The sequence below is a fragment of the Festucalex cinctus genome, chromosome 8, assembly GCF_051991245.1.
Source record: "Festucalex cinctus isolate MCC-2025b chromosome 8, RoL_Fcin_1.0, whole genome shotgun sequence".
NCBI lineage: Eukaryota > Metazoa > Chordata > Actinopteri > Syngnathiformes > Syngnathidae > Festucalex > Festucalex cinctus.
In genome coordinates this window covers 27,001,055-27,023,810 of record NC_135418.1, presented here as the reverse complement: position 1 = coordinate 27,023,810, position 22,756 = coordinate 27,001,055, and the positions used below count along the sequence as shown (strand labels likewise).

The following is a 22,756-nucleotide window of genomic DNA, read 5'->3' as shown; positions in this document are numbered from 1 at the left end:
GGTCGCGACGCCGCTCATTCCGCCGTGGAAATAGAACAAACAATGCGGATGAAAGTAGTGGCAAATTGGAGCGCGTGTGGCGTAAACGGCACCTGCTCCCAACTTGCTCCCTCACGCTCGCCACTGTAATTGAGTCCACATTGAGGAGGATGTGGAAAGGGAATAACAATAAATGGAAGGTTTCGGTTTCAGTGGCGTAGTCGTGTATGACGTGCTGGCTCCTTGAGTAGGGCTGGGTTTACAACAAAATCAGTTTTCCTTTTCTTAGCCCAATATTGATCATGAAACCATAAATCGATTCTTTTAATATGGGTTTTTTCCCCGTAGATTAATGTGGAAATAGAATTTTACTGAAAGGCCTTTTTTTTTTCTTTTGTTTCTTTTTTTGTACACAGCAAAAAAAAATCCCAATACTGAATTGATTTCCGAAGAGTTTAACACTTTCTCAAAGTTTATATAGTTCCACACGTTTCAGAGTTAATTTGACACTTTTAATTTAGTTAACTATTAAACACTGGGAGACATTTCTAACTCACGAAGAGTTAAATTAGCATTACAGGAGTAGAAAGGAGTGTTTTTGAAAATTTGTGTTCACAGAAAATTTACATTTACCGGACTTATTGCACTTTGAGTCAACTTAGATTTTGTTCATTCATATTTGCAATTATTTAAATAAATGACAATTGAATATTATCTAAAATATAAATATATATAATATAGATATTAGGGATGTTCAATACCACTTTTTTTCAGAACGATACCGATACTCAGACCCTCAGTACTCACCGATACCGATACCAACTGCCGATACCAGTAATACATTTTGACAAATAAAAAAAAATCACTAAAATATATTTTTAAACAAATATATTTCCTTTAGTTTTGACAAAAAAAAAAAAAACAGCACAGTCACTCTTCAATAGTCTTAACGCTCAAAATAAAACACAAAAATGCTCTTTTAACTTAAGATTCACAATTTTGAAGTATTTCCAAACCGGTGAAGTTTTGGTGAAAAACTGCTGCAAGCTAGCGCCAGTTACAGGCAAGGAGGACTCACTTAACGTCTTCCCCCTCTGCCATCGCTCGCTTGTACTCGTCTGCGTCATAAGTACTCGAGTACTTGACGAGTACTCGAGTACTTGATTACTGGTATCGGTACTCGCCCATCCCTAATAAATATAAATATAGGAAAAATTGGCCTCTGCATGAAATCCAAGAATTGAAAAATCAACCAAAGTGGATTGTGAATCGAATCGAATCAGGCCCATGTGATCGAAACCGAACTCCAGTCTGCAGCATGCAGGTTGTTTCAAATCTGATATTACCAAGAGCATAAGTGTAAAAAAAACACAAATGAGCGTCCCCCTTCTTTTTTGGTGTTTTGGTTGGAAATGTCAACGTGGCGTCGCTTGGCCTACAGGTGCACCGCGGCGCGACAGAAATAGCGAGCAGGAATCAGCAGGGCGTAAAGTGGACATGGGATCACTTCATGCGGCAGGAGTGATGAGGTGACCTTTCTTGCAGCTCCCGAGCGCGCCAAAGTGCAGATAGGAAACAAGTCTGAGACCGCGGATGGGAAAAAAAAAAAAAACGCATGGATGCCTCGTCATGATCGTCTTAATTGAAAAGGGTCACAGATATTATTTGCAATGTGTTGGCTTAAATGCCATTACCATTGGTAAAGCACGTTTTATTTACTGTGTCCAGCACGGTATTTTTTAGACTATAATTCAGTCAACTTTCATCGTGCAGACGCCCACAAACAAATGACAGTTGGATTTGTAATTTAACATGACATATGACGTGGAAAATATGACCTAAATAGTAAATGGAGAAGCCCAAAATGTTTTACAAAACCCGACATTCAATTATTTGAAAATGTATTTAGATGCACAAGTTTTTTTTGTTTTTTTTTATTTCAGGTGGCTTTCTGTAGAATCTCACATTGCAATGTGCCCAAAGGGAGAATCTTGGTCAGTTATTGCACACTTTGTGTTATAAATAGTCCTCGCAAACACCCTGAATGCTGTATGGGTTAGCCTGTATGCTACTTGATACAGTAGCTAGCAGTGGAAGCCATAGATATATTAGCAATATAGGAAGCCTATAGCTGCCATCTTGCGTGTGTTTGCCCCAATAAGTTCATTATGCTGCATTTGAGGATGGGCGGAAGTCGGACCTTTCCGAGTTCAAACCAGGAAGTGTGCACGGGAACGCCCCCTTGAACTTTGAAATCCCACTTGCGAAGTCGGGGGGGAAAAAAAGGACCCCGACTTCACCGACAAAGTGACAATGTGACGTCACTCTGAATGGTAAAACACAATTTACTCGAGTATAAAACTAGATAACGTTCTTCATTCATAAATATTCGACATGACTTGCCGCTATCGATGCATGAAATTATACGGTGAATTACTAAGCTGTATGAAATGCTTTTGAAATACAATAAAAACAGTAAATGAAGCAAAATTGCGAGATAAGGCGAATTTGATGCAGGTCAAAATGAGTTTTTGGACCAAAATAAACAATTTATCACTTTCCGCCATTTTGGTTGTTTACTTTCACCTCGAACGTTTTCAGGTTGAAAGTGTGAAAAACCAACTCGGTTAAATCCAACTTCCGACCCTCCTCGATTGCATCAATAGAACTCTTTGTGTACTCATTCATTAGAACTCTACGATACAAGCCAGATTTTTTTTCTTTTAATCTTTAAGACCATCGCAGGCTTAACACGGCGGCCACTCAGAGGGAAGGATCTTTGTTTTTTCCCCAAAAATGTTGGTTCAACTCCAAATTGTAGCGCTTTTGCTTTCACTCTGGGAAAAAAAAAAGTGTGCCCTGTTAGTATGCGCTTGACAAGTTTGCAGAGCGCTTGAACGGCGGCCTTTTTAAGGCTCACTAGATCAGGTCCTCGCGTCCCGTGGCCCTCGCTGCGAACTAGTGCGTTACAAACACACGTCGCACCTGGCTGCCCCCGCGCTCGGATAAGCTTATACGCCGATACGGCGTTTGGGATGTGATTGTACGAATCTGAAGCCTGCGCACGCCCTCAAGTTTAAGCTCCTCTTTTCATTTTGCACGCCAATAAAAGCAATTTACAGCCACAATTTCATTTTACTGCCCCCCAAACCACATTGTAGTGCGTTAGACGCCGTTTATTTTTATACCACATATTAATGAAAGAACGGAGGATTTCATATTTTTATCTGTGAATCACTGCGGACTTATTTTGGTCCAATTTTAGCAGGAGAGCAGAGTCGCAATGCAATAATGCTTTGATTCCATTTAATTCTTCCTCAGCCATGCCAGAATGCTCACCAAATTCCACGAGCGTGTCTATCCTGTTTAAAATGTACATCACAAAACTCACTCAGTAGTGCCCTCGAGAAAGTGGACTAAAACCTGCTTGTTTTTCCAGTCATTGACAGCTCTCTGGTTTTCAGGTTGGTTACAGCATTTCTGAAAATTCACCATTTTTGGCCACAAAACTCAATCGTGCCCCCTGGAAAATTACAACAAAATGTATAAAAACATCATCTGATGTTTTTATCCTACTCTTATAAATTGTTACCATTTTCTGAGCCCGACAGGAAGCCTGCCATTTTGGTTTGAAGCCGCCATTTTGGGTAACTTCCAGGGCTCGTACTTTGATGAACTCCGAATGAGAGTTCATCCATGATGTCGTGGTTTCGGGAAGAAAAAAAAAACGAACTCTGGTGCTCACTTGAGAACTAACGGCCTAGCATTTGGAGCGTGTTAACGGTAATTTATCCTCATTGATTTGCTCGGGAAATGGTTTGGGCCTGTAGTTATAAATGTTAAACTTGTGTCATGCCTTTGTATGATTGGCCTAATCCAGCCATCCATTTTCTTGACCACTTATTCCTGACAGGCGGCCGAATCAATTTTTAAACATCCATTTTTGATAGAAAAATTTTCACCAAAACGTCTTAGGGTTCGCACACCTTAAGCATGAAATAATGTTACATTAATGGAACTATAAGCCTTAATATTTTATTTTAATGCTGTTCAAATATGAAATAGATTAAAACCTGTATAAGACTGAAGTTTCAGATATTTTCATACAAATCTTGCACTGTACAAGTTTATTGATTAGTATTTTCTAATTTTGAATTTAAAAAAAATCGCAACAATCAACATATGAATTCGTATCGGGATTAATCGGTATCGAATCGAATCGTGACCTATGAATCGTGATACAAATTGAATCGTCAGGTACTAGGCAATTCACACCCCTTCTCACAAGGGTCACGGTAGGTGCTGGAGCCTATCACAGCAGTAGGCGGGGGACACCCTGGACCGGTTGCCAGCCAATCACAGGGCATGATTGGCCTAATAAGAGTTTAAAAGAAAGAAAAAGAAAAAATGATGTTCATTCTTTAACTTATTGTGTGCTTAGGACATACCGTAACTTTTGTCACACGCTTTCAAGCCTGCGGCTTATACAATGATGCGGCTAATTTATGCATTTTTTCTAACGGCCGCCACGGGCGCTCGAGCATAAAAGGTAAGAGTGAGACAGGTGGAATATATGCGTCGAGGAAGACGCAAGTTTAATGTAACTTGGCGCTTTGTGCATACATAACATTAGCATGAACAGAACCTCATCATGGAAAATACAAGAAGTCTCAATCTCAGTGACTTTTACCGGCATGTTATTTTTAACCAGCCCTGTTAGTTAGTACCGTATTGCTGCCGTGTTACTTCCACATCACAGGCACTGTTTGGAAAGAAAAGCTAAGGTCTATTTTTAAACCTTTGAAAACTCTTTCTGTGTACCGTCTTTCTTTGTGAATATCTCACGTGCGGCTTATAATCAGGTGCGGCTTATTGACCGGAAATTACGGTAATTGGTACATGGGTCATATACTGTAACTGACTCACATACATGAAACTTTGACTGGCACAGTTGCACAAGAATGATGTAATGATGAAGAAAATCGGTGTGCTCTACTGCCTCCATCATGCTTCAGGTCCATAACTTTTCCAGCAGAAGTGTTGTACTAAATATGGGTATCAGAGTACGCAGTATCCGCGGGGCCAAAAGCTTTTTGATCAAAGTGGTGTACGCATTATTATTATTTGTGTGTGTGTTTATATGTGTGTGTGTAAAACTGGCAGCAGCCACGAGAGAAGTCTAAATAAATCTTAAAGCCCACACACACCTGAAAAGCTGCAACGGCGCTTTTTGCACTGCGGGCAGGCAGAGTATTATTACGCAACATGACAATCATTGCCTTACATTCCGTGTTCATTGGCGTTGATACCGGTCACGCTTAGCACGTTATTACCAAATTGCCTGACAGCTCTCAGCAAACAGAATCCGTCAGACAATTTTGTCCATTATGGCCGAGTGAAGCTGTTGAGCCAACCAGATTCTCGAGTTGTCGTCGGCGTGCGAAACGATTTGCGGTTCGCTACTCACAAATTCAGCTCTTTGCGCTTATTTTCCATCACTAGCTAGCTCATATTTTCTCATCAGTTCCGTTATGATTAAAAACTTAAATCTTGTGTGTATGGTGAAAACGCAACACAATAGAGACTAGGGATGTAACAATAGCGAAACATCACGATACGATATGATCACGATATGAAGGTCACGATACGATAATTATCACGATATTGTGGGGGCGTTGGCGATATTTAAAAAAGATCACAATATTGTAAAAAAAGAGCTCATACTAAAAAAAAGCACAACATTGTGCTTTTGTACATAACAGCAATGCATATAAACCACCTACAATCTCTAATAACAACAGTGAGGCTCTTACTTGCTAATTATCTTCCCCTTTATCTGACAATTAGCATAGATTTTAAACACAGAAGGCTAAAACATCCCTAATGGAAATTAAATTGCACTAATAAATTAGCCACTAGAGGGTGCTAGAACTGCACAAATGGAAATCAACCTGACTTTTTTTTTTTTTAACAGGTGTTACATTTAAATATTGCGAACATGACGACGACGATATTGTGGCAGTTTTAATATCACGATATCACGATATCGCCCTTATTGTGACATCCCTAATAGAGACTGTACTGTAGTTTTTGCTGGTATGCAGCAACTCGCTGATTTGTCTGTGAAGCCTCAAGCAAAAACATTGCCTTGCGTTGGACGTTCCATCTCACTCAAGTGTCTCCTCTGTGACGTGTGGGGGAAAAAAAAAAATACAAAAAAATCTGCTTCGTTGCAGATTACATGAGCAGACCCCGAGGCCAGGAAGGAGCTGCCGGCAGCACCTTGATGCTCCTGACAACATCTCCAACCCCTCTTCGGAGCCTTTTGATTTTTACTTTCTCTTCTGATTCGGGTCGACGTGGGCTTCATTCGTCTCCCTGTGTCGCTTCTCTTTGGGGGAGAGGAAAGTGGGTCACATCCTCCTCACGCCGCCCGCTATTGGCCTCCCTCCTCCTCCTCCTTGACACAAAATGGAATTAATATCATAATAATTAAAAGTGATTGAATGCAGAAATGGATCGATGGCACATTACAAACACCTTCTCCACAGGAAAAACTGGGCTCCCCTTCGAGTTCCTCTCATCCGCTTATGTGTTGGCGTTTTTTTTTGTTTTTTTTTTTCTCTCTCTCACCGCTTCACTCCTGAACAAGACGCATCGGGTTGCTGTTTTTCCTTTCGCTACGTCTTTATCCAGCATCTCACTGCCGACCGCCTGCCGCCACAGCTCAATACTTCTGTCAGTTTCACCTTTTTAATGTGGTTACATGTCAGTCGAACGCACACAGCCCGCAATGCCTTCAAACAGTGCTGGAATCACAAAATATCAAAGGACAAATGATGATTTTTTTTTTCTTTTTCTGCAAATTCACAAATATATCTTTTTGGTTGTCTGATTGATTTCAGTGCAGCACGGTTGCTAAACTCAAAGGATTAGTGATGATTTTAGTATGACTCATTGTGTGCATTTTGATAGACTTAGACTTAGACTTAGACTTGATTTTATTGATCCCTTTGGGATGGCTCCCTCTGAGAAATTTACATGTCCAGCAGCAATGAGAACAGATAATAAAATAGAAAATAATTCAATCAATCAATAAATAAGGTTAATACACCAGAGATTGAACTAATAATAATAATAATAATAATAATAATAATGTGAAAAATAAAAATTCAATCAATAAATAAGGTTATTTCACCAGAGATTGAATTAATAATAATAATAATAATAAATAAATAAACACAACTGTCACATATGCCATGCATATTTTTTTAGCATTTGTTTTTAATTTTAATGGTTGCTTAGAGTTGGGCAAAAAGTCAGCGGAGTAAAAAAAACAAAAACGTCAAGTTTATGCTTATTGATTTTCTTAAAAAATCAGGTCACATCATTTGGTTGTCTAATTGGCTTCGTGCAAAATAAATTTTTATGCGGAATAGTCTTCTAATTATTAATCTAAGTATTATAATAGCCAGGACAATCTTTTAGCTTTATGATGATAAAACAGTAGCCAACCAGTTTACTGCTTCTTCTTTGACTTTTATGTTGTTGTTAATTTCTGTTTGACACATTTCAATTTATTTGGTGAATTTAACTCCCAGAGACTTCCCAGCTTTTGAACATATCAACAAATCTTGCAACTCGTCACAAGATTTGTCCTTGACTGTTATGTAACTATGTTGCTTCCTTATCAGCATTCTAACAATGTCATTTGTTCCATTGTCAGGCATTTTGTGATTTCAAAGATTATCCACCATTATAAATGCTTGGACGACCGATGCACGGCCTTTTGTTAAATGTCAACTTTTTTTTTTTTTTTTTTTAAATCTTTATCTTGTTGGCATCTTACTTTTGACATCAAGCTTAAATGGAGCCATTTAAGACCAGAACGATGTCACACGGGACCTTTGATATCTTTTCTGCTTAAACATTCCCGTCGTGAAATGTGTATTAGCGAGCTCATCACGAAGGAGGTTATTGCTGACAACGGCATATTTTGCATGGAGCCAGTCAGAAAAGAAGTCGAATGCTCCGAGGCTAGTCTGAACTCCGAAGCAAACAAAATGTCTTTGATGGCTTCACAATTGCTGCAGACGTAACAAGATTTTACCGCTCATCTTCTGAAGCCTTGTTAGATGCATGATGAGGTTTATTAGACGTGTTTCGATATTCTAAGTTGGCTGCAACAGGTTTTAATCCATAGGACGGAAAAATGCTGATGTTATTGTGGCTTGGACGTGATTTGAAATCTGATTGGTTAAAGGAATGGTCCCATTGCTAATATGGTCATGCAGTCGTGCAGCTAAGAGCCACACAAAATGAAACTCAAAGGAGAGGAATGGGCATTTTTTTTAATTTTTTTATTTTGCCTCACTTTTTACCCTCATGTCCCGTCATGTCCTAATGACAGTCGGTGCTGTTGGCCACGTGTCCAACACAAGGGACTGAAGTGTGATTTGATTTTTTTTTTTTTTTGATGAAGGACACAACAACAGCTGGTTGATTCGATGAGGCCAATTAACGCCAACGCTGTAAAGTTATTTGTCATTTTGGCAGAAGCAGGCGCACTAGCGGATGCGATCAGCCACCGAATGGCATAAAACACACGGAATGAACGGTTACCTCGGAGCCCGATAACCAGCCCGATGTGGTACATTAGTGGAGATTGCAACCTTGTGGGGTATAAAATGTCTTCTACTCCTCACGGTGTCTAATGGAGTAACTGGCGTAAATGTGTTTAAATGTAGAAGAAATTCCCCTCTGCCCTGGTTTTAATCAAATGAATCATTTGGTAACAGATTTCATGCACCTTCACAAGTAAAAAAAAAAAAAAAAGTAGCAGCAGCCTGGCTTGATGTTGACGTCTGCCCTGTTGTTTCCTGACTGCTGTAAAGTACTCGGTGTCCCTGTCAACACTGGGAGATGCTCAGACTGACCATAATGATTTGGCCAGGGTCCAAACACGACCCGGCGAGGTGAGGCTTTTGTCACGTAGGGCTGCCGGTGAAACTGGCTGTTGTTTGAACAGACAGTCCAACCACATCTACAGAGTGTCCTGATCATGTCCTTCTATCTCAATCTTCATCTCCAGGCACATGACCAAATATTTTCCCAGCCATTTTGATAGTGTGAAGTCGTCACATGTCTTCCATCTGTATCCCCAGCAATACCTCAGCCATGTTTCCAAACAGACCCCATCCTTGTTGCTAGCTCTGTCACCAAAACAGCCATGTCCCCAAACATTTTTCCCCCAACTAGATCCCAGGCAATGTCTCAGCCAGGTCTCCACATACAGCATAACTCCGTTCATTTCTGCCTTGTCACCAAGCAGTCCCCCAACCAGTTCCTTAGGCAGTCTTCAAGCCAGTTCTTCGGTTATGTCTCCCACCAGGTCCCAATTTCCATCTCCCAACTATAACTCCAGGACTTACCTACTTTATGTCTCCACACATATCCTTGTCTCCTGCCTTGTCACGAAGCATCCACCAGCTCCTCAACCATGTCTCTAACTAAGTCCCAATCCCGTTCTCCGAACTGTATCCTCAGCAATCTCACAACCTTCACCTTTAATGTATCCCCGTCTTTGGACCTAGCAGGTCCTCAACATGTCTGCAACCAAGTCCACAACGATGTCTCGAGTCAGGTCTTTGAGCTACATTCCCAGTATCTCAAGCGTGTCTCCAGATTTATCCACATCCTTGTTTCTTGTTTCCCATCCATTTTCCCCAAACAAGTCTCCACCATTGTCCCCAAATTCGAATGTATTCGTTTTCTAACCATTTTGAACGTCCACATCGTGTTCGTCACTGTTCCTGATATGTTTTAGGGGTGCTACCGCCTCACCCTTCTGTCAGGCTCTTTCTGTTGCTAGGCTACAAAACGTGTCTCGCTGCTGTTTCACATTCCTTTACTGTGAATGCGAAGCGCAAGGTGCGGCACTGTCAGGTGTCGATAAGACACCACACCACACCTCATCTAACGTTGTCTCAATGTCTGACATATAGTCTCACAATGTTGCCGGTTGCTATTTTTACATCCCACAGCTTCGTTTTTGAAGTTGGTGTCACCGATTAGCATTGTTCACCTGAGCACAGCGAGTTCACATGAAGAAATTGGTTTCATATTGTGAGTTTATTGGGGGAATTCGCAAACCTGGTCTCAAAATAACCTGGTGATTTGAGCTTGAGCCTTTGATTATGTAAAGAGGACAAAATATTCTTCAGATTCAAATCAATATTCAGATTTAAACACAATATAAATAACGATGTGAATGAAGGGCTGCCTCACAACCACGATAGGTCAACCCATATTAACACATTCATTGCCAGACCAGCAAAAAAAAAAAATGCATCATTTGACGACTTTTTCCGTCAGTGGCAGTGAATGAGTTAACTTACAGAAGTGAACGTTGCCATGGGATCCGGACACTGGCAAATGGTATGAATTCAAATATAGTTTGGATCTCTTCTATATTTAACAGGTCTGCATCGCTTCCAGTAGACCTCAATGCTGGCCTGCACGTGCCGGTACAACATGGTACAACCCTGAAAGCGCAATTCTAAATAAATAAATAAAAAATAAATGCGATAAAACAGCGTTCATTGTACTGAGAGAAACCAGTAACCCAGAAACTGGCACAATCTGTTGACAGTTTTCTCATATTTTAGTCAGCAAAATGGAAGATTTTAAATGATTTCCCTTACACCCAAAAGTTGTTTTAAAGCTCGCAAAGAATGTGTGTCATGACTTATTCAGTGTCCGCTGATGTTGCTGTGCATGATTCAATGCTGCGGCATCTTTATTGCACGTTTGAGTATTTAGTCTGCAGTCCGCCGTCGTTTGCTGCGCCTCATCTCAAATGCAGCACGCTAAAAATCGAGTCGGCGCATGACGAAGTTGATCCGAGGACTCACGCCTGAGTGTGAAGCGTCGTCCGTGACGTAATGCAGGCTTACCTCTCTCACACACTAATGAAACAGCTTTCATATACACAGCTAAACAAACCACTCACAGTTGAGAGCTTCAGTTACGTGTGAGATATTACAGTGATCTATGAAAGTGTTTCTCGTGCTCATGCGTGACATGCTCTCACACACTTCTGAAATGCTCTCACACTACTGAAGGGCTCAAAAGAATTTCAGTTTTTGTGTGAGATCATTTCAGTAGTGAACGTGACAGTTTTTCAGTAGTGCTTATGAGAGATTTTCAGTAACATTACTTGAGCTCATATACACTAAACAATCACATGCAGCTAGAACACTGTCACACAGACTAAAGAAATGCTCTCACACATACTACTGAAATGCTCTCACATACTACTAAAACACTTTCTTACATGGAGTATTAAAATCCTCTCACATTTACTGAAAACCGCTCATATGATCTACTGAATGCACATTTCAATAGCTAGCAATGCACGAGAGCATTTCATCTACATGAGTGTGGAAAAAAAACAAACAGTCTTGCATGTGTGAAAGCATTTCAGCAGTGTCTAAGAGCGTTTCAGTAGTGTGTGTATGAGGTAACCCTGAATTATGTTCCATATGGCTCCCCTTTCCTCTTTCTGTGGGGCCTCCTCGCTCTATCTCTTTCTTTCTTCTCTGGGCCCCTTTTTATCGTGCACTTTCTTTTTGTAGACGAAGGTCATGTTGGCGAAGGAAGCACAGCGAAGGAAGTGGTTGCAAAGAAATATAGAGTGTTTGAGTCTCCTGTGGGAACGGGTCGATATTGCCTCAGCTGGGTTCCGTACGACATTGGCACACAATAATGGCAGTCCCCACTGAGGGTCAGAGCCCGCTTTAAAAGTTCAGGATGCTTGAAAAGTACTCTTGAAAGTTGGGTAAATTTAGCCAAGTAAATGTACCTTTAAAAAAAAAAATATAGCAAGTGCTTTTGCACATGATTTGCGGCTCGTCATGCACACAATGAAGCGCACAAATCAAGTCGGCCAAAATGACACTATTTGAGCTCTCGCTTCCTTTGTATCGTTTTTCACAGCCCAATCAAACCCAACAACCTTGAAGCCGCAGTTGTTTGTACCGATTCCGCTGAAGGTTGCGTTCAAGAATTCTCTCACCTAAAGTACGTGGCGCTACATAAGGTGGCTTGCAGCAGTTTTTGCAGTCTTTGTCAATTAAGATACCAAATGTACCCCAACATGTTTATTATTGTAAAACTGAGTGGTTTATACTGTCAGATGTTTTTTTTTTCTTTTTTTGTCAATTTTTCAAGTCATAGCAAAGATGATATATGACAACAATAATATTAATAACAACATTAATACTACTAGTAATAGTAGTAGTAGTAGTTAAAAATATACCATGACATTACATTAAGCAAAATAAAAAGATGAAAATGTGAACTATTATTTAAAAAAAATAATACTTCAATGAAATACATCATACATTTATTTAAAAACTATTCCAGTGAAATTATCTTTTTTTTCTCTTTAAAGTATACTTTTTCGATAATATATATGATGGAATTATTTTGTCTTTCATTTAGAAAACATACAACTTTTTAGTCATATATTGTATTGTATTTCAAAATCTAGAAAAATATATTTAAAAAAAAATAAAAAATAATAATAATAATGTAGTCACCATATGAACAATGTCAATTTGATCTGCAAAATCTCATAACGAAAAAATGTCACAGTGCTAACTAAAGTGGTTCAACCTGACGGTGCACAACAGGAAGTTTCTGGGTTTGATACCTGGCTTGGGCCTTCCTGTGGGTCATTTTACATCCCCTCAGTCCAAAAGCAACCACGTTCGGCTCAACGAAAATTCAAAATTATCTTCCATGAAAGTGAATAATTGTCTGTCTCATGATGATGTCACCTCGGTGGTCTTACCCCTTCCCTAGATAGTATCGACCCCTCAACCTACAACAGTATACAGTAAGCAGTTCATTTACGTTTAATTGATGCACCTCCCAAAGTGTAACGGAAACACTTGTGTTTTTTGGGTGCTGCTCTTGTTTTGTGCTGTAAGGACTAATCCAATAACAGACGCTTGTTAGGAGACAAGACGGCATTAAGTTGCTTCTTAAGAAAATAAGAAAGCCTTCTGACGCCCCAATGAGTCAGCAGTATGTGTGCGGAATTGCGCTGGCACAAAATGAATGAGGACGCATTCATTAAACATAACAGGCTGCCGGAGAATGCGAGAAAAGTCCAGCACTGAATGTCAAATGAGCTTTGGAAATGTTCGGTGCTGTTAATGTACGTAGCAGAATCTTACGGGGTATATGCCACGGAGGAGGCGGGACTTCCGACTTGCGCAATAAAAAGGAGTAATAAATATGGATTATTGGTTAATTGTTTCTCAGGCTGTTTGGGTCCTAGAGGGGACATGTTATGGAAAATGTGACTATTTAATGTCTCGTATAAAAATGGCTCTGGGTCTCGAGAGTATTTGCCCAACAATCTAGAGTGAAATTATCCAATTCAGAGGTTGCGTGATGAAGTGCTGCCCTCACGATGGAAAATATGTTTGCTTTCATTTTCACACTCTAAACTGCCGTTCTGCAAATAGTAGCTGGTCGCCTTTTTGGAATCTCCAAGCTACACCTCTGGTCGTCATGGCAACTCACACCATAGTCGGCATTGGCCGCTCAGTATAATAGAAAATAAATTTCTAAAGATAGAAAAAAATTTTTTTTGAAATTTTAATGTCTTAAATGTAATTTATTTACATTTATTTACAACTAGTGCTACACCCTTCAAGTGTGAAATTAAACAACCAAATACATCTTTTGCCAGCACCCCCCCCCCCCCCCCCCCTCCCCCTCCCCTGACAATATGATCATGGATATCACTATTGCGGTACTCTTAATGCGCCGCATTTAAGAATGGCCACACTTACCAGCCCTGCAATAGATCAATAAGTCGGCAGACTGGTTACCTGCTTCAGTCAATGGAAAAATCAATTAATCAAGCAAAGTGCAAATTTAATGCAAACAGAATGTTGACGGTGGTGTGACGAGAGAGAGAGAGAGAGAGAGAGAGAGAGGTGTAGAGGTGTAGAGAGAGGTAGAGCTAGCTAGAGAGAGATGTTGCCAGGTGTCAAGGTGTTGCCTCTTTGTGGGCGGAACAAAAAGCCATTTTGGGCGTAAAGCCGTAAACAACTTTGAAATGAATGCGCTCAGTGAACTCGCGGTGCTCAAAAGGAATTGTGCACAAACATACACAGAATATCTCCATTTAGTGCCAAGTTAATCTTCAAGAACCCAAACTAGGCCCTCTAATTGATCTCCTCTCAGTCGGAACGACGCGGGCTCTCCGCTTTACACGTGACATTAACCGCGGCACGTCCCTCTCACGCCATTGATCCCAATCACGGCGGCGACCGACAGCACTGATGAGGCGAAGTTGGGGGGGTCAAAGTAATCAGTGTTGGAATGTGTGGTCACATCTGAGTGCAGAGTGCCACACCCATTTGTATTTTATGGTGAATACAGAGCAGCAATTCTGCAGCACGATTAGTGTATGTTTATAAAGTAAACGTTGGCTATTCGCAGGGGATTGGTACAGAGCCCGGTTAGTATTTGATTTGTGAAAAAGCAAGTAATTGACACCCCTCCTAAAAGTGTTTCCCCAATGAAATGAATGGAAATGCCAGTAATCCATTTCACTCACCACCCCCAAACAAAAACAGCACTTTATAATATTGTACTGTAAACAGTGTTGTCAAATTCAGACATGCAGATATACAGTATAACTTCACTAAGCTGCAGCAATTGTACTAATTTTAATGAAAAGATGTTTAGTATTGAATTTTAAAGGGGAAGTTAACATTAAACATTTCTTGACAGTAATGTAATATGTGGCCTCAGTAGCCTAAATATGACATTGTGATTAATATTACATTTGTGTAATGTGTTTTTTTGTTTTTGTTTTTTGGTTTTTTAAATCTGTGATTGGTTGTTACCTGAGACCTGAGCAACATTAATGTCATCTTCAGTTGACAGCAAGTGGCAAAATGGCTGCCCCTTGAGATGGATAAAAACTCATTCATATTCCACTAACGCAATATTAACCAGAATACCACCATATTTAGACTAGTAGGGCTGCATAGAACATATTATTTTCAATATTTATAAATTTTTTTTGTGGGGGGGGGTTAACTTCTCCTTTAATGTTCTAATATATCAAGATGTTTTTATTTAAATGTTTTTATTTGCATGTTTTATTTCAGTATTTATTGACTTCAATTGATTTTATATCCATCCATCCATTTTCTGAACCGCTTGCTCCTCACAAGGGTCGCGGGAGGGTGCTGGAGCCTATCCCAGCTGGCTATGGGCAGTAGGCGGGGTACACCCTGAACTGGTTGCCAGCCAATCGCAGGGCACACAGAGACGAACAACCATCCACACTCACAAGCACACCTATATTTAATGTGTAATTTATTTAAAAAATTTTAGACAAATTACGGCGATATATACGTGATTTGACTGTTTTGGTGTATCTTTGTGTGCGCAGCTATTTTTAATTTTCTTTTGTGATTTACTTGCATTCCGTTAAAAGCCCCAATTTTGTTTTTCAAAGACCATCTGCCATTTTTTGGGCAGTTCCACTTGAGCCCTCTGAAATCTGCCTAGCAACAAGTGTGGCGTGATCATCTACATGTCGTCCAAGTTTTTTTCCCCCCATGATGAATTCCCTCGAAGTGCGATCAGGTGAGTTGAGCCCACAACGCCACAGTGCAGCTTTTTTTTTTTTTTCCGCCAAACTCCTGCAGATTCCTCTCCCTCTTCCTCCCTCCACTGTCGAGAGAGAGAGAGCAACAGCGATCGGACCGAGCAACAGAGTGAGCGAGTGAGAGAGTCACGCTTTACAAGGCAGCCACAGAAGAGACGTCAAGAGGAGGACCTAACGAGAGAGAGAGAGAGGGAAGGGGGGAAAAAAAAAAATCCTTCTCGCCGTTCTGCCGCCTCTCTTCGAGCATCCAGCGAAGAGGAGCGCAGAGGGGGAGAGAGAGAGAGAAAAAAAAAAAACGGCTTGGCATTTTTCCACGCCGCCTTGCCTGGCCATTTCTGCGGCAGGAGAGCTGCCCCACGGCCCCTCCATCACTGACCACAAGAAGAAGAAGAAGAAGAAGAGCACCAGGAGAAGACGAGCCGAATCCTCGTCGGGATGCTTAACAACCTGACTGACACGGAGGAGGGGGACGGGGGAGCGCAAAACCAGGGTGAGTGATGGGATGTGTCACACATGCACACACATGCTCCAATCTGTCCATGCGAGGGGGATTATATTATGACATGACAAGTTTAGGTGGATGTTGCACACAGCATGCTGGCTTAGAAGTGGTCGGGGGAAAAAAAAATAAAAAATTGTATGCGTGTGTGCGGCCCGCTCGCTTCCTTCCTCTTACTGCAAGGATGCTGTGACAGGAATAGTAATGCGTTCGTGGCGTGTATATGAAGCCAGGCGCGAGTGTGAGGGCATTGCATACACAAATCATTTCCCACCACGGTCATGCAGCGGTTTTGCCCGACTCTGCGGTGGGGAAACTGTGGCACGCGGGCCCCTATGTGGCCCCTCACGGGGATTTCATGTGGTCCGGTATTGCAATTTTATTTAACACCCACAGCACAAATACCGTGAAAATGTATGTACAAGTGGTGTCTTGGGGTACGAATAGCCTGCTTAACTCATTTGCTCCCAATAACGTGTAAATGCGTTTTTTTTTTTAATGTTCTAAGTGTCCCAAAGACGTATTTATAAGTTTTTTTGTTTGTGTTTTTACGCAAGGGCATACAGAAGGCTTTGATGCAGCAACTCCCAACTGCAAAGAACGGTTGCAGAAATGGTAGTTATTACACAAACGGCCAGCAGGTGGCAGCAGAGCAAAGGAGATCAACCAGGGCCATGTAGAAAAAAAGCTAAATTACTTCAAATTTTAAATAGATTTGTGAAAACTGATGAAACTTGGCTCTCTTCTAATGCTAATTGCTGCAAAACGGAAACAGATAGAAACATACTTTTTTTTCCTGAGGAAAGAAGAGACTTTAATCTTTCTTTTGATGGGTTCCATGCTTTTATAGCAATAGAACACAATATTCTGTGGGCCTTGCAAAATCAGTCAAAATCCAATAAAACAGCCGGGAGCGAACGAGATTGCTTCTGTGAAAATGGCTGGGAGTGAATGAGTTTTAAGGAAGTATTCCTTTAGCTTTGCTAGCTAACTAGTTATGCTGGACAAGAATTGATATTGCAAATGATGCAGTTAGGATGCTAATTCTCATCACTCATCTCAAATCTATATTTATAGAACCGCTGATTTCTTAAGATGTAAGCCAGTGGCAGCAGATAGAATGAGAACAGCAGAGGACCCAGCATTAAACCCTGTGGAACACCATACATGTGAATTCATATTGGACATATTCGTCCGACCACTTCTTCTTTTTTTTTTTTTTTCCACATGACGAACCATCACAGCAGGCACAAGTTTGACTACTGAGCGCACCAAATTCCCTGTAGATATGCCAAGCACCTGCATTCAATAATGGCCAAATCATACACCTTGGGTGTGTGTCTTGACCTCCGCCGAACCTCTGGGGTTCGCTCAAACCCAAGTTAAGAACCACTGCCTTAAAGCAACGGATATTTGAGCACTAACCGTGGCACAACATGACAGTTACTCTACCAGTACTCAGAGGCATAAATGCGTTATCATTTGTGAAGAACGACTAATATTGCTGCAGCTTACTGAGCTGTTATGACCGTCTATATTATACTGCTCCCAGGTGGCCAAGTTGTGCATACCAGAAGGAGCAGCACAATGACCATTAAATTGAAAAAAAATTGGCAAAACTGTTTTTAATTTCTTTACCATCCATTTTCTTAACTGCTGGCTCCTCACAAGGGTCACGTGGGTGCTGGAGCCTATCCCAGCTGGCTTCGGGGCAGTAGGCAGGGTACACCCTGAACTGGTTGCCAGCCAGTTGCCATCCACACGCACAAGCACACCTATAGGGACAATTCGGAGCACCCAATTAACCTGCCATGCATGTCTTTGGAATGTGGGAGGAGACCGGAGTACCCGGAGAAGACCCACACAGGCACGGGGAGAACATGCAAACTCCACCCAGGAAGGCCGGAGCCTGGACTCGATCTTGCGTCCTCTGTACTGGGAGGCAGACATGCTAACCACTAAGTCACCGTGCCGCCTTCTTTACCCATATTTCAAATTCTCCCCATTATAATGAATTGCAAGGCCAAATTCTTACATTTTTAATAACGAAAAATCTTGTATAAAACATACTAGGTCACAACAAGAGATAATATAAAGAGATCAACTGGTTTTATAATGTTTAATGACCATACTAACTGTAGTATCCAAGGGTTGAATGTGTGCTTTAAAGGGGCGTGGCCTAGTGAGTGACTGACTTTCAAGATAATAATCAGATGAAAAAAGGTTGATGATGTTGTCAAAAATAAATTAGTTCCGCTGCTATATCGCAGTTTGTTTGTCCAAAACACAGTGAGCACCTTCACGCAGGATCTGCTGTTCGCCACAGCTCACACTCAGGCACTCACACGCAGATTCGCCGTCATCACATCACCTCTCACCAGGCCCCTTAAAGGGATATACCTGCCACACATACATGATTACGCCGTACAGCATTTTCTGCCCTTCTATCTTCCTATTGAAAATGGTCCCTGATAGGAAATACTTGATTGCCCACCCCAGCTAGTGTGAATGGTCCCACAGCATATGGCACTCATGTGGACAGGCGGTACAGACACACACACTCACAAACCCACCGTATCCACTAATCCCCTTGACCCCAGCTGTCAAAAATCACATTCTGAATTTGGGCTCCCAGGGATCCAGTGGAGAGACAGGTTTGTGGATGAGAGCCCCGTCCGATGCCTCTACTTGTGAGGACTTAATGATAAAAATAGACCAGCAGCGAGAGCATGAATATTTAACTTAATGCGGGCATCTTTTTTTTTTTTTTTTTCTCGCTTGGGGTGGTGCTGAGGTGACGGCGTTGCTGTTGCTCGCCGGTTCGGGTGGCGTACGGCGTGGCCTGGTTATTCAGCGGGACCCATTTGAATGGCTATGAGCTTTCCGCTAGTCAGCGGCGTGTCTTGATCTGCTGCAGGCTAATGCAAGGTAGATAACCTATGCAGAGAGGACGCCTCGCACGCAACCAACCCCGCCTTCGCCGTGCCTCGCTATCTTTTCGCATCCTCATTTGCTCTCACGTGCACACGCGCGTGTGCGGTTCATTTTGAATTACAGCTCCCCCAGCTATAAGCGAGCCTCGTATCCACAGGTAATACAGGCCCCCGGTTTAATTTCCTGGCTCAAATTTGTATTGGTGCCTCTTTTGAAGCCAGCCTAATCAGCGTTTACATTAAATTAATCTCAACATTGACAAGTTCATCTCAACAGTGAACTTCCATTCACAAATTAACCTTTTCAGTTTTGGGCGTAAAACATTCCCACAGCTATTCACTGAAAAAGTCACTTATTCCTGTGTTTTTTTTTGTTTTTTGTTTTTTTTAAGGCCACCCTTATTTATACTCAACAAAAATATAAACCCAACACTTTTGTTTTTGCTCCCATTTTTTAAATGACGAACTCAAAGATCTAAAACTTCTTCCACCATTTCTCTCAAATAATGACACAAACCAGTCTAAATCTGTGATAGTGAGCACTTCTCCTTTGCCCAGATAATCCATCCCACTTCACAGGTGTGCCATATCAAGATGCTGATTAGACACCATGATGAAGTGCACAGGTGTGCCTTAGAGTGCCCACAATAAAGGTGCAGTTTTGTTTTATAGGCGGGGGGTGGCGGAGGGGACTTGGGGACCCAGAAAACCAGTTAGGACTGACTGACTGACTGACTGACTGACTGACTGACAGATTGTTGTCAGAATAAACAAATTTGAATTTCTTTGTGGGCGGCACGGTGGAGGACTGGTTAGCACGTCTGCCTCCCAGTACTGAAGACTCGGGTTCGAGTCCAGGCTCCGGCCTTCCTGGGTGGAGTTTGCATGTTCTCCCCGTGCCTGCGTGGGTCTTCTCCGGGTACTCCGGTTTCGTCCCACATTCCAAAGACATGTTGATTGGGCACTCCAAATTTTCCCTAGGTTTGCTTGTGCATGTGGATGGTTGTCCGTCTCTGTGTGCCCTGCGATTGGCTGGCAACCAGTTCAGGGTATACCCCGCCTGCTGCCCATAGCCAGCTGAGATAGGCTCCAGCACCCCCCGCAACCCTTGTGAGGAACAAGCGGTTCAGAAAATCGATGGATGGATGGAGTTTCTTTGTATTTTTTTTTCTCATTCAAATTCAAAAGATTCAAACTTTTTCCCAGCTTTGAACTCAGCAAATGTTGTCTGAATGTCCCCATCCATCCCGTTTGTAGCATGCTACAGGGAACCGCCAAGCAAATAAATGACCTTGAGGAACGTGTGTTCAGTCGTACTTTTGGCAGATTGGCACTTGTGGTGATGGCGGATCTTTGAACCTCTGTTGAACAAGAGCTGCCGTGTTTTCTGTCGCTGTCCACGGTGCTGAATGTTCTCGCCTCACTCTGCTCGTGTGTACGCGTGCTGCTGTCCGTGGTGCTGATTGATGGCATTCATTACATGCTCGGGTGTAAAACAGCCGGGGGAGATGGAGACACCTCGAATGTACTTTGCAGATTAACATTTCACCATTGGTTATTGTGACCAGAACGATTGCGGTGATCAGAAATGGAAATATTTTTAAAAAATAGACAATACCGAAAAAGTCATCTGTTCTATCCTATTTGCATATTGTCGTGCTCTTTTTGACTGTCTACCAAACAAACCAACAGACAGTAAACGAAACAATACTTTTTGCTAAATATAGTATTGTCAATCATTTTAATGTACTTATTTATTTAGTTAAACTAAACTAACTGACAAACTCGAAATATGGGTTGTCTTCCATTCCAGCCGCAAAATTCAAAATTGGGTCATAAAAAATACAATTAAAAAAAACAGTAAAAAAAAAAAAAAAATGCTGTTTTTTTTTTGTTTTTTACAAAGAACAAATATTTTTCAAGTGAAATAAAATTTTACAAAGAAAAAATGTAAACTATTTAATCCTGCTATCAACATTTTTATGAAACAAAATAAAATATTTAACTCCAAAACAAGTGAATTAATATGAAAATTAATTAATAAAAAAATCTTACAAAGAAAAAATATTTTAACAAGAAAGATTTACAAATACATATTAAAATGTAAAAAAAAAAACAATCAATTTATATCAATTTAATCTAATCCCAAAAATTGTTTTTTAACAAAATAAAAATGTTGCACTCCTATATTAGCAACTTAAATGAGTAGTTAATGTATAATGTAAAAATAAACAATTTTAAGTAAAAAATAACTTACAAGAGTCTAAGAATTAATTTTTATGTTTTGAGAAAAGACTTTAAAGTTATATGATCGAATATCCACAGACTTTTTTTTTTTTTTTTTTCCAGAAAACGTTTAAACTCTAATTTGTACCACTTTTGGGGCATTCTTTCCTTCGTACGTAGTGAAAGCGGACATGTTTTTAGTGCATTGAGGTTTCGTTGAAGACCACCGCGGTCAAAATCCCGCCACATCGTGCAGCAAATCCCTTTTCCGCCCCCAAAAATCGGGAAGCGCCAAGGTTTCCTGAGGTAAAGAACTGCCACCGGAAGGAAGGATGGTTGAGCGCTTTATGGGAGGGAAGAGAGGGGGTTGGTGGAAATGAGGCAGAGAGATGAATCATGCCCAAACAAGCCCAACACAGGGACCTTCATCTTCTCTCTCATTTATTTCATCATCAAGAGAGAGCGGCGGGCGGCCGGTAAAAAAAAAATGGGTAAAAAAAAAAAAAAAAAAAAAAGGCTCTCCTCTCACGGTAAATGAAAACGGCCTCTGAGGTTGTCACTGCAACGCCGATGCGGTGTGAAACTGCACCATTTAAGCTGCTCTATTGCAATGGACTCAGTGGTGTTATTACATTGTGATGGATGTAGAAGCAGGGATCACTTGTGACTCAAGCAGTTTGTGGTTTCCTTGCATTTGGGTAGTCAACGCACATTTTTGTGCTCAGGCCCAAGCAAAATGCATTATTTGAGGCCGATGCAGATATTTGGCAGAATACAATTCCGATAACTGATTAATTGGCCCATTAATTACAAAATAAATAAATAAATGGATATCCAATTACTTTTTTGGGGGTCATAAGAATACAGATATGTAGGCAGAAAGTCTGTTTTACAATTCTTGTTCGTTTAGTATTAAAGCAATCTTGCCAAAAGTACCGTACTTATGCAAAAATATATGTATGGAGGATTTTTCCCATTTGGTTCCAGTATAGCTTACAATGCTAGCGAGACGGCCTCCCAAGTCCTTGACGGGTCTCTCAATTTTCAGCCGTGTTTGGCGTTACCGAGTGAGGAGATGGAAGCGTAATGAAAAGCCTCGCATTGATTTGCTCTCACTCGGGCCGCGCCGGCTACCTTTCGGCGCTGATGTAACGACGGCGCGGCGGAGTCATGCGCGCCAAGTGCTTCTTCGTGCACGCTTCTCAACGTTTCATTTCATCAAGTTGGGAAAAAGAACAAAATCTCCATGGTTACGGCTGCAGCGTATAGATGTGAGGTGAGGTTAGCCGTGAGTCAGGGTAGATGCCGGATGATTTTTTGCTTGAGGGCACACCCCGGAACTGGTTGCCAGCAGGGCACCTATTGATAAACAACGACAACTGACCGGAACAATTTAGAATCTCCAATGAATCT

General features: G+C 41.2%; 1 protein-coding gene across 6 annotated transcripts in view; it reads left to right on the top strand.

Moving 5' to 3' along the window:
• slc12a5a (solute carrier family 12 member 5a) overlaps positions 1–22,756 on the top strand; it is a 135,646-nt gene that overhangs the window by 27,410 nt on the left and 85,480 nt on the right. For 2 of the 6 annotated variants that reach the window (XM_077528397.1, XM_077528395.1), the window contains exon 1: positions 15,810–16,175. The exons of the other annotated variants lie outside the window; for them this stretch is intronic. In XM_077528397.1, coding sequence (XP_077384523.1) covers positions 16,121–16,175 — 55 coding nt within the window. In that variant the 5' untranslated portion in view covers positions 15,810–16,120. Of the gene's footprint in view, positions 1–15,809; positions 16,176–22,756 lie in introns of those variants that run through there. 6 annotated transcript variants of the gene reach the window in all.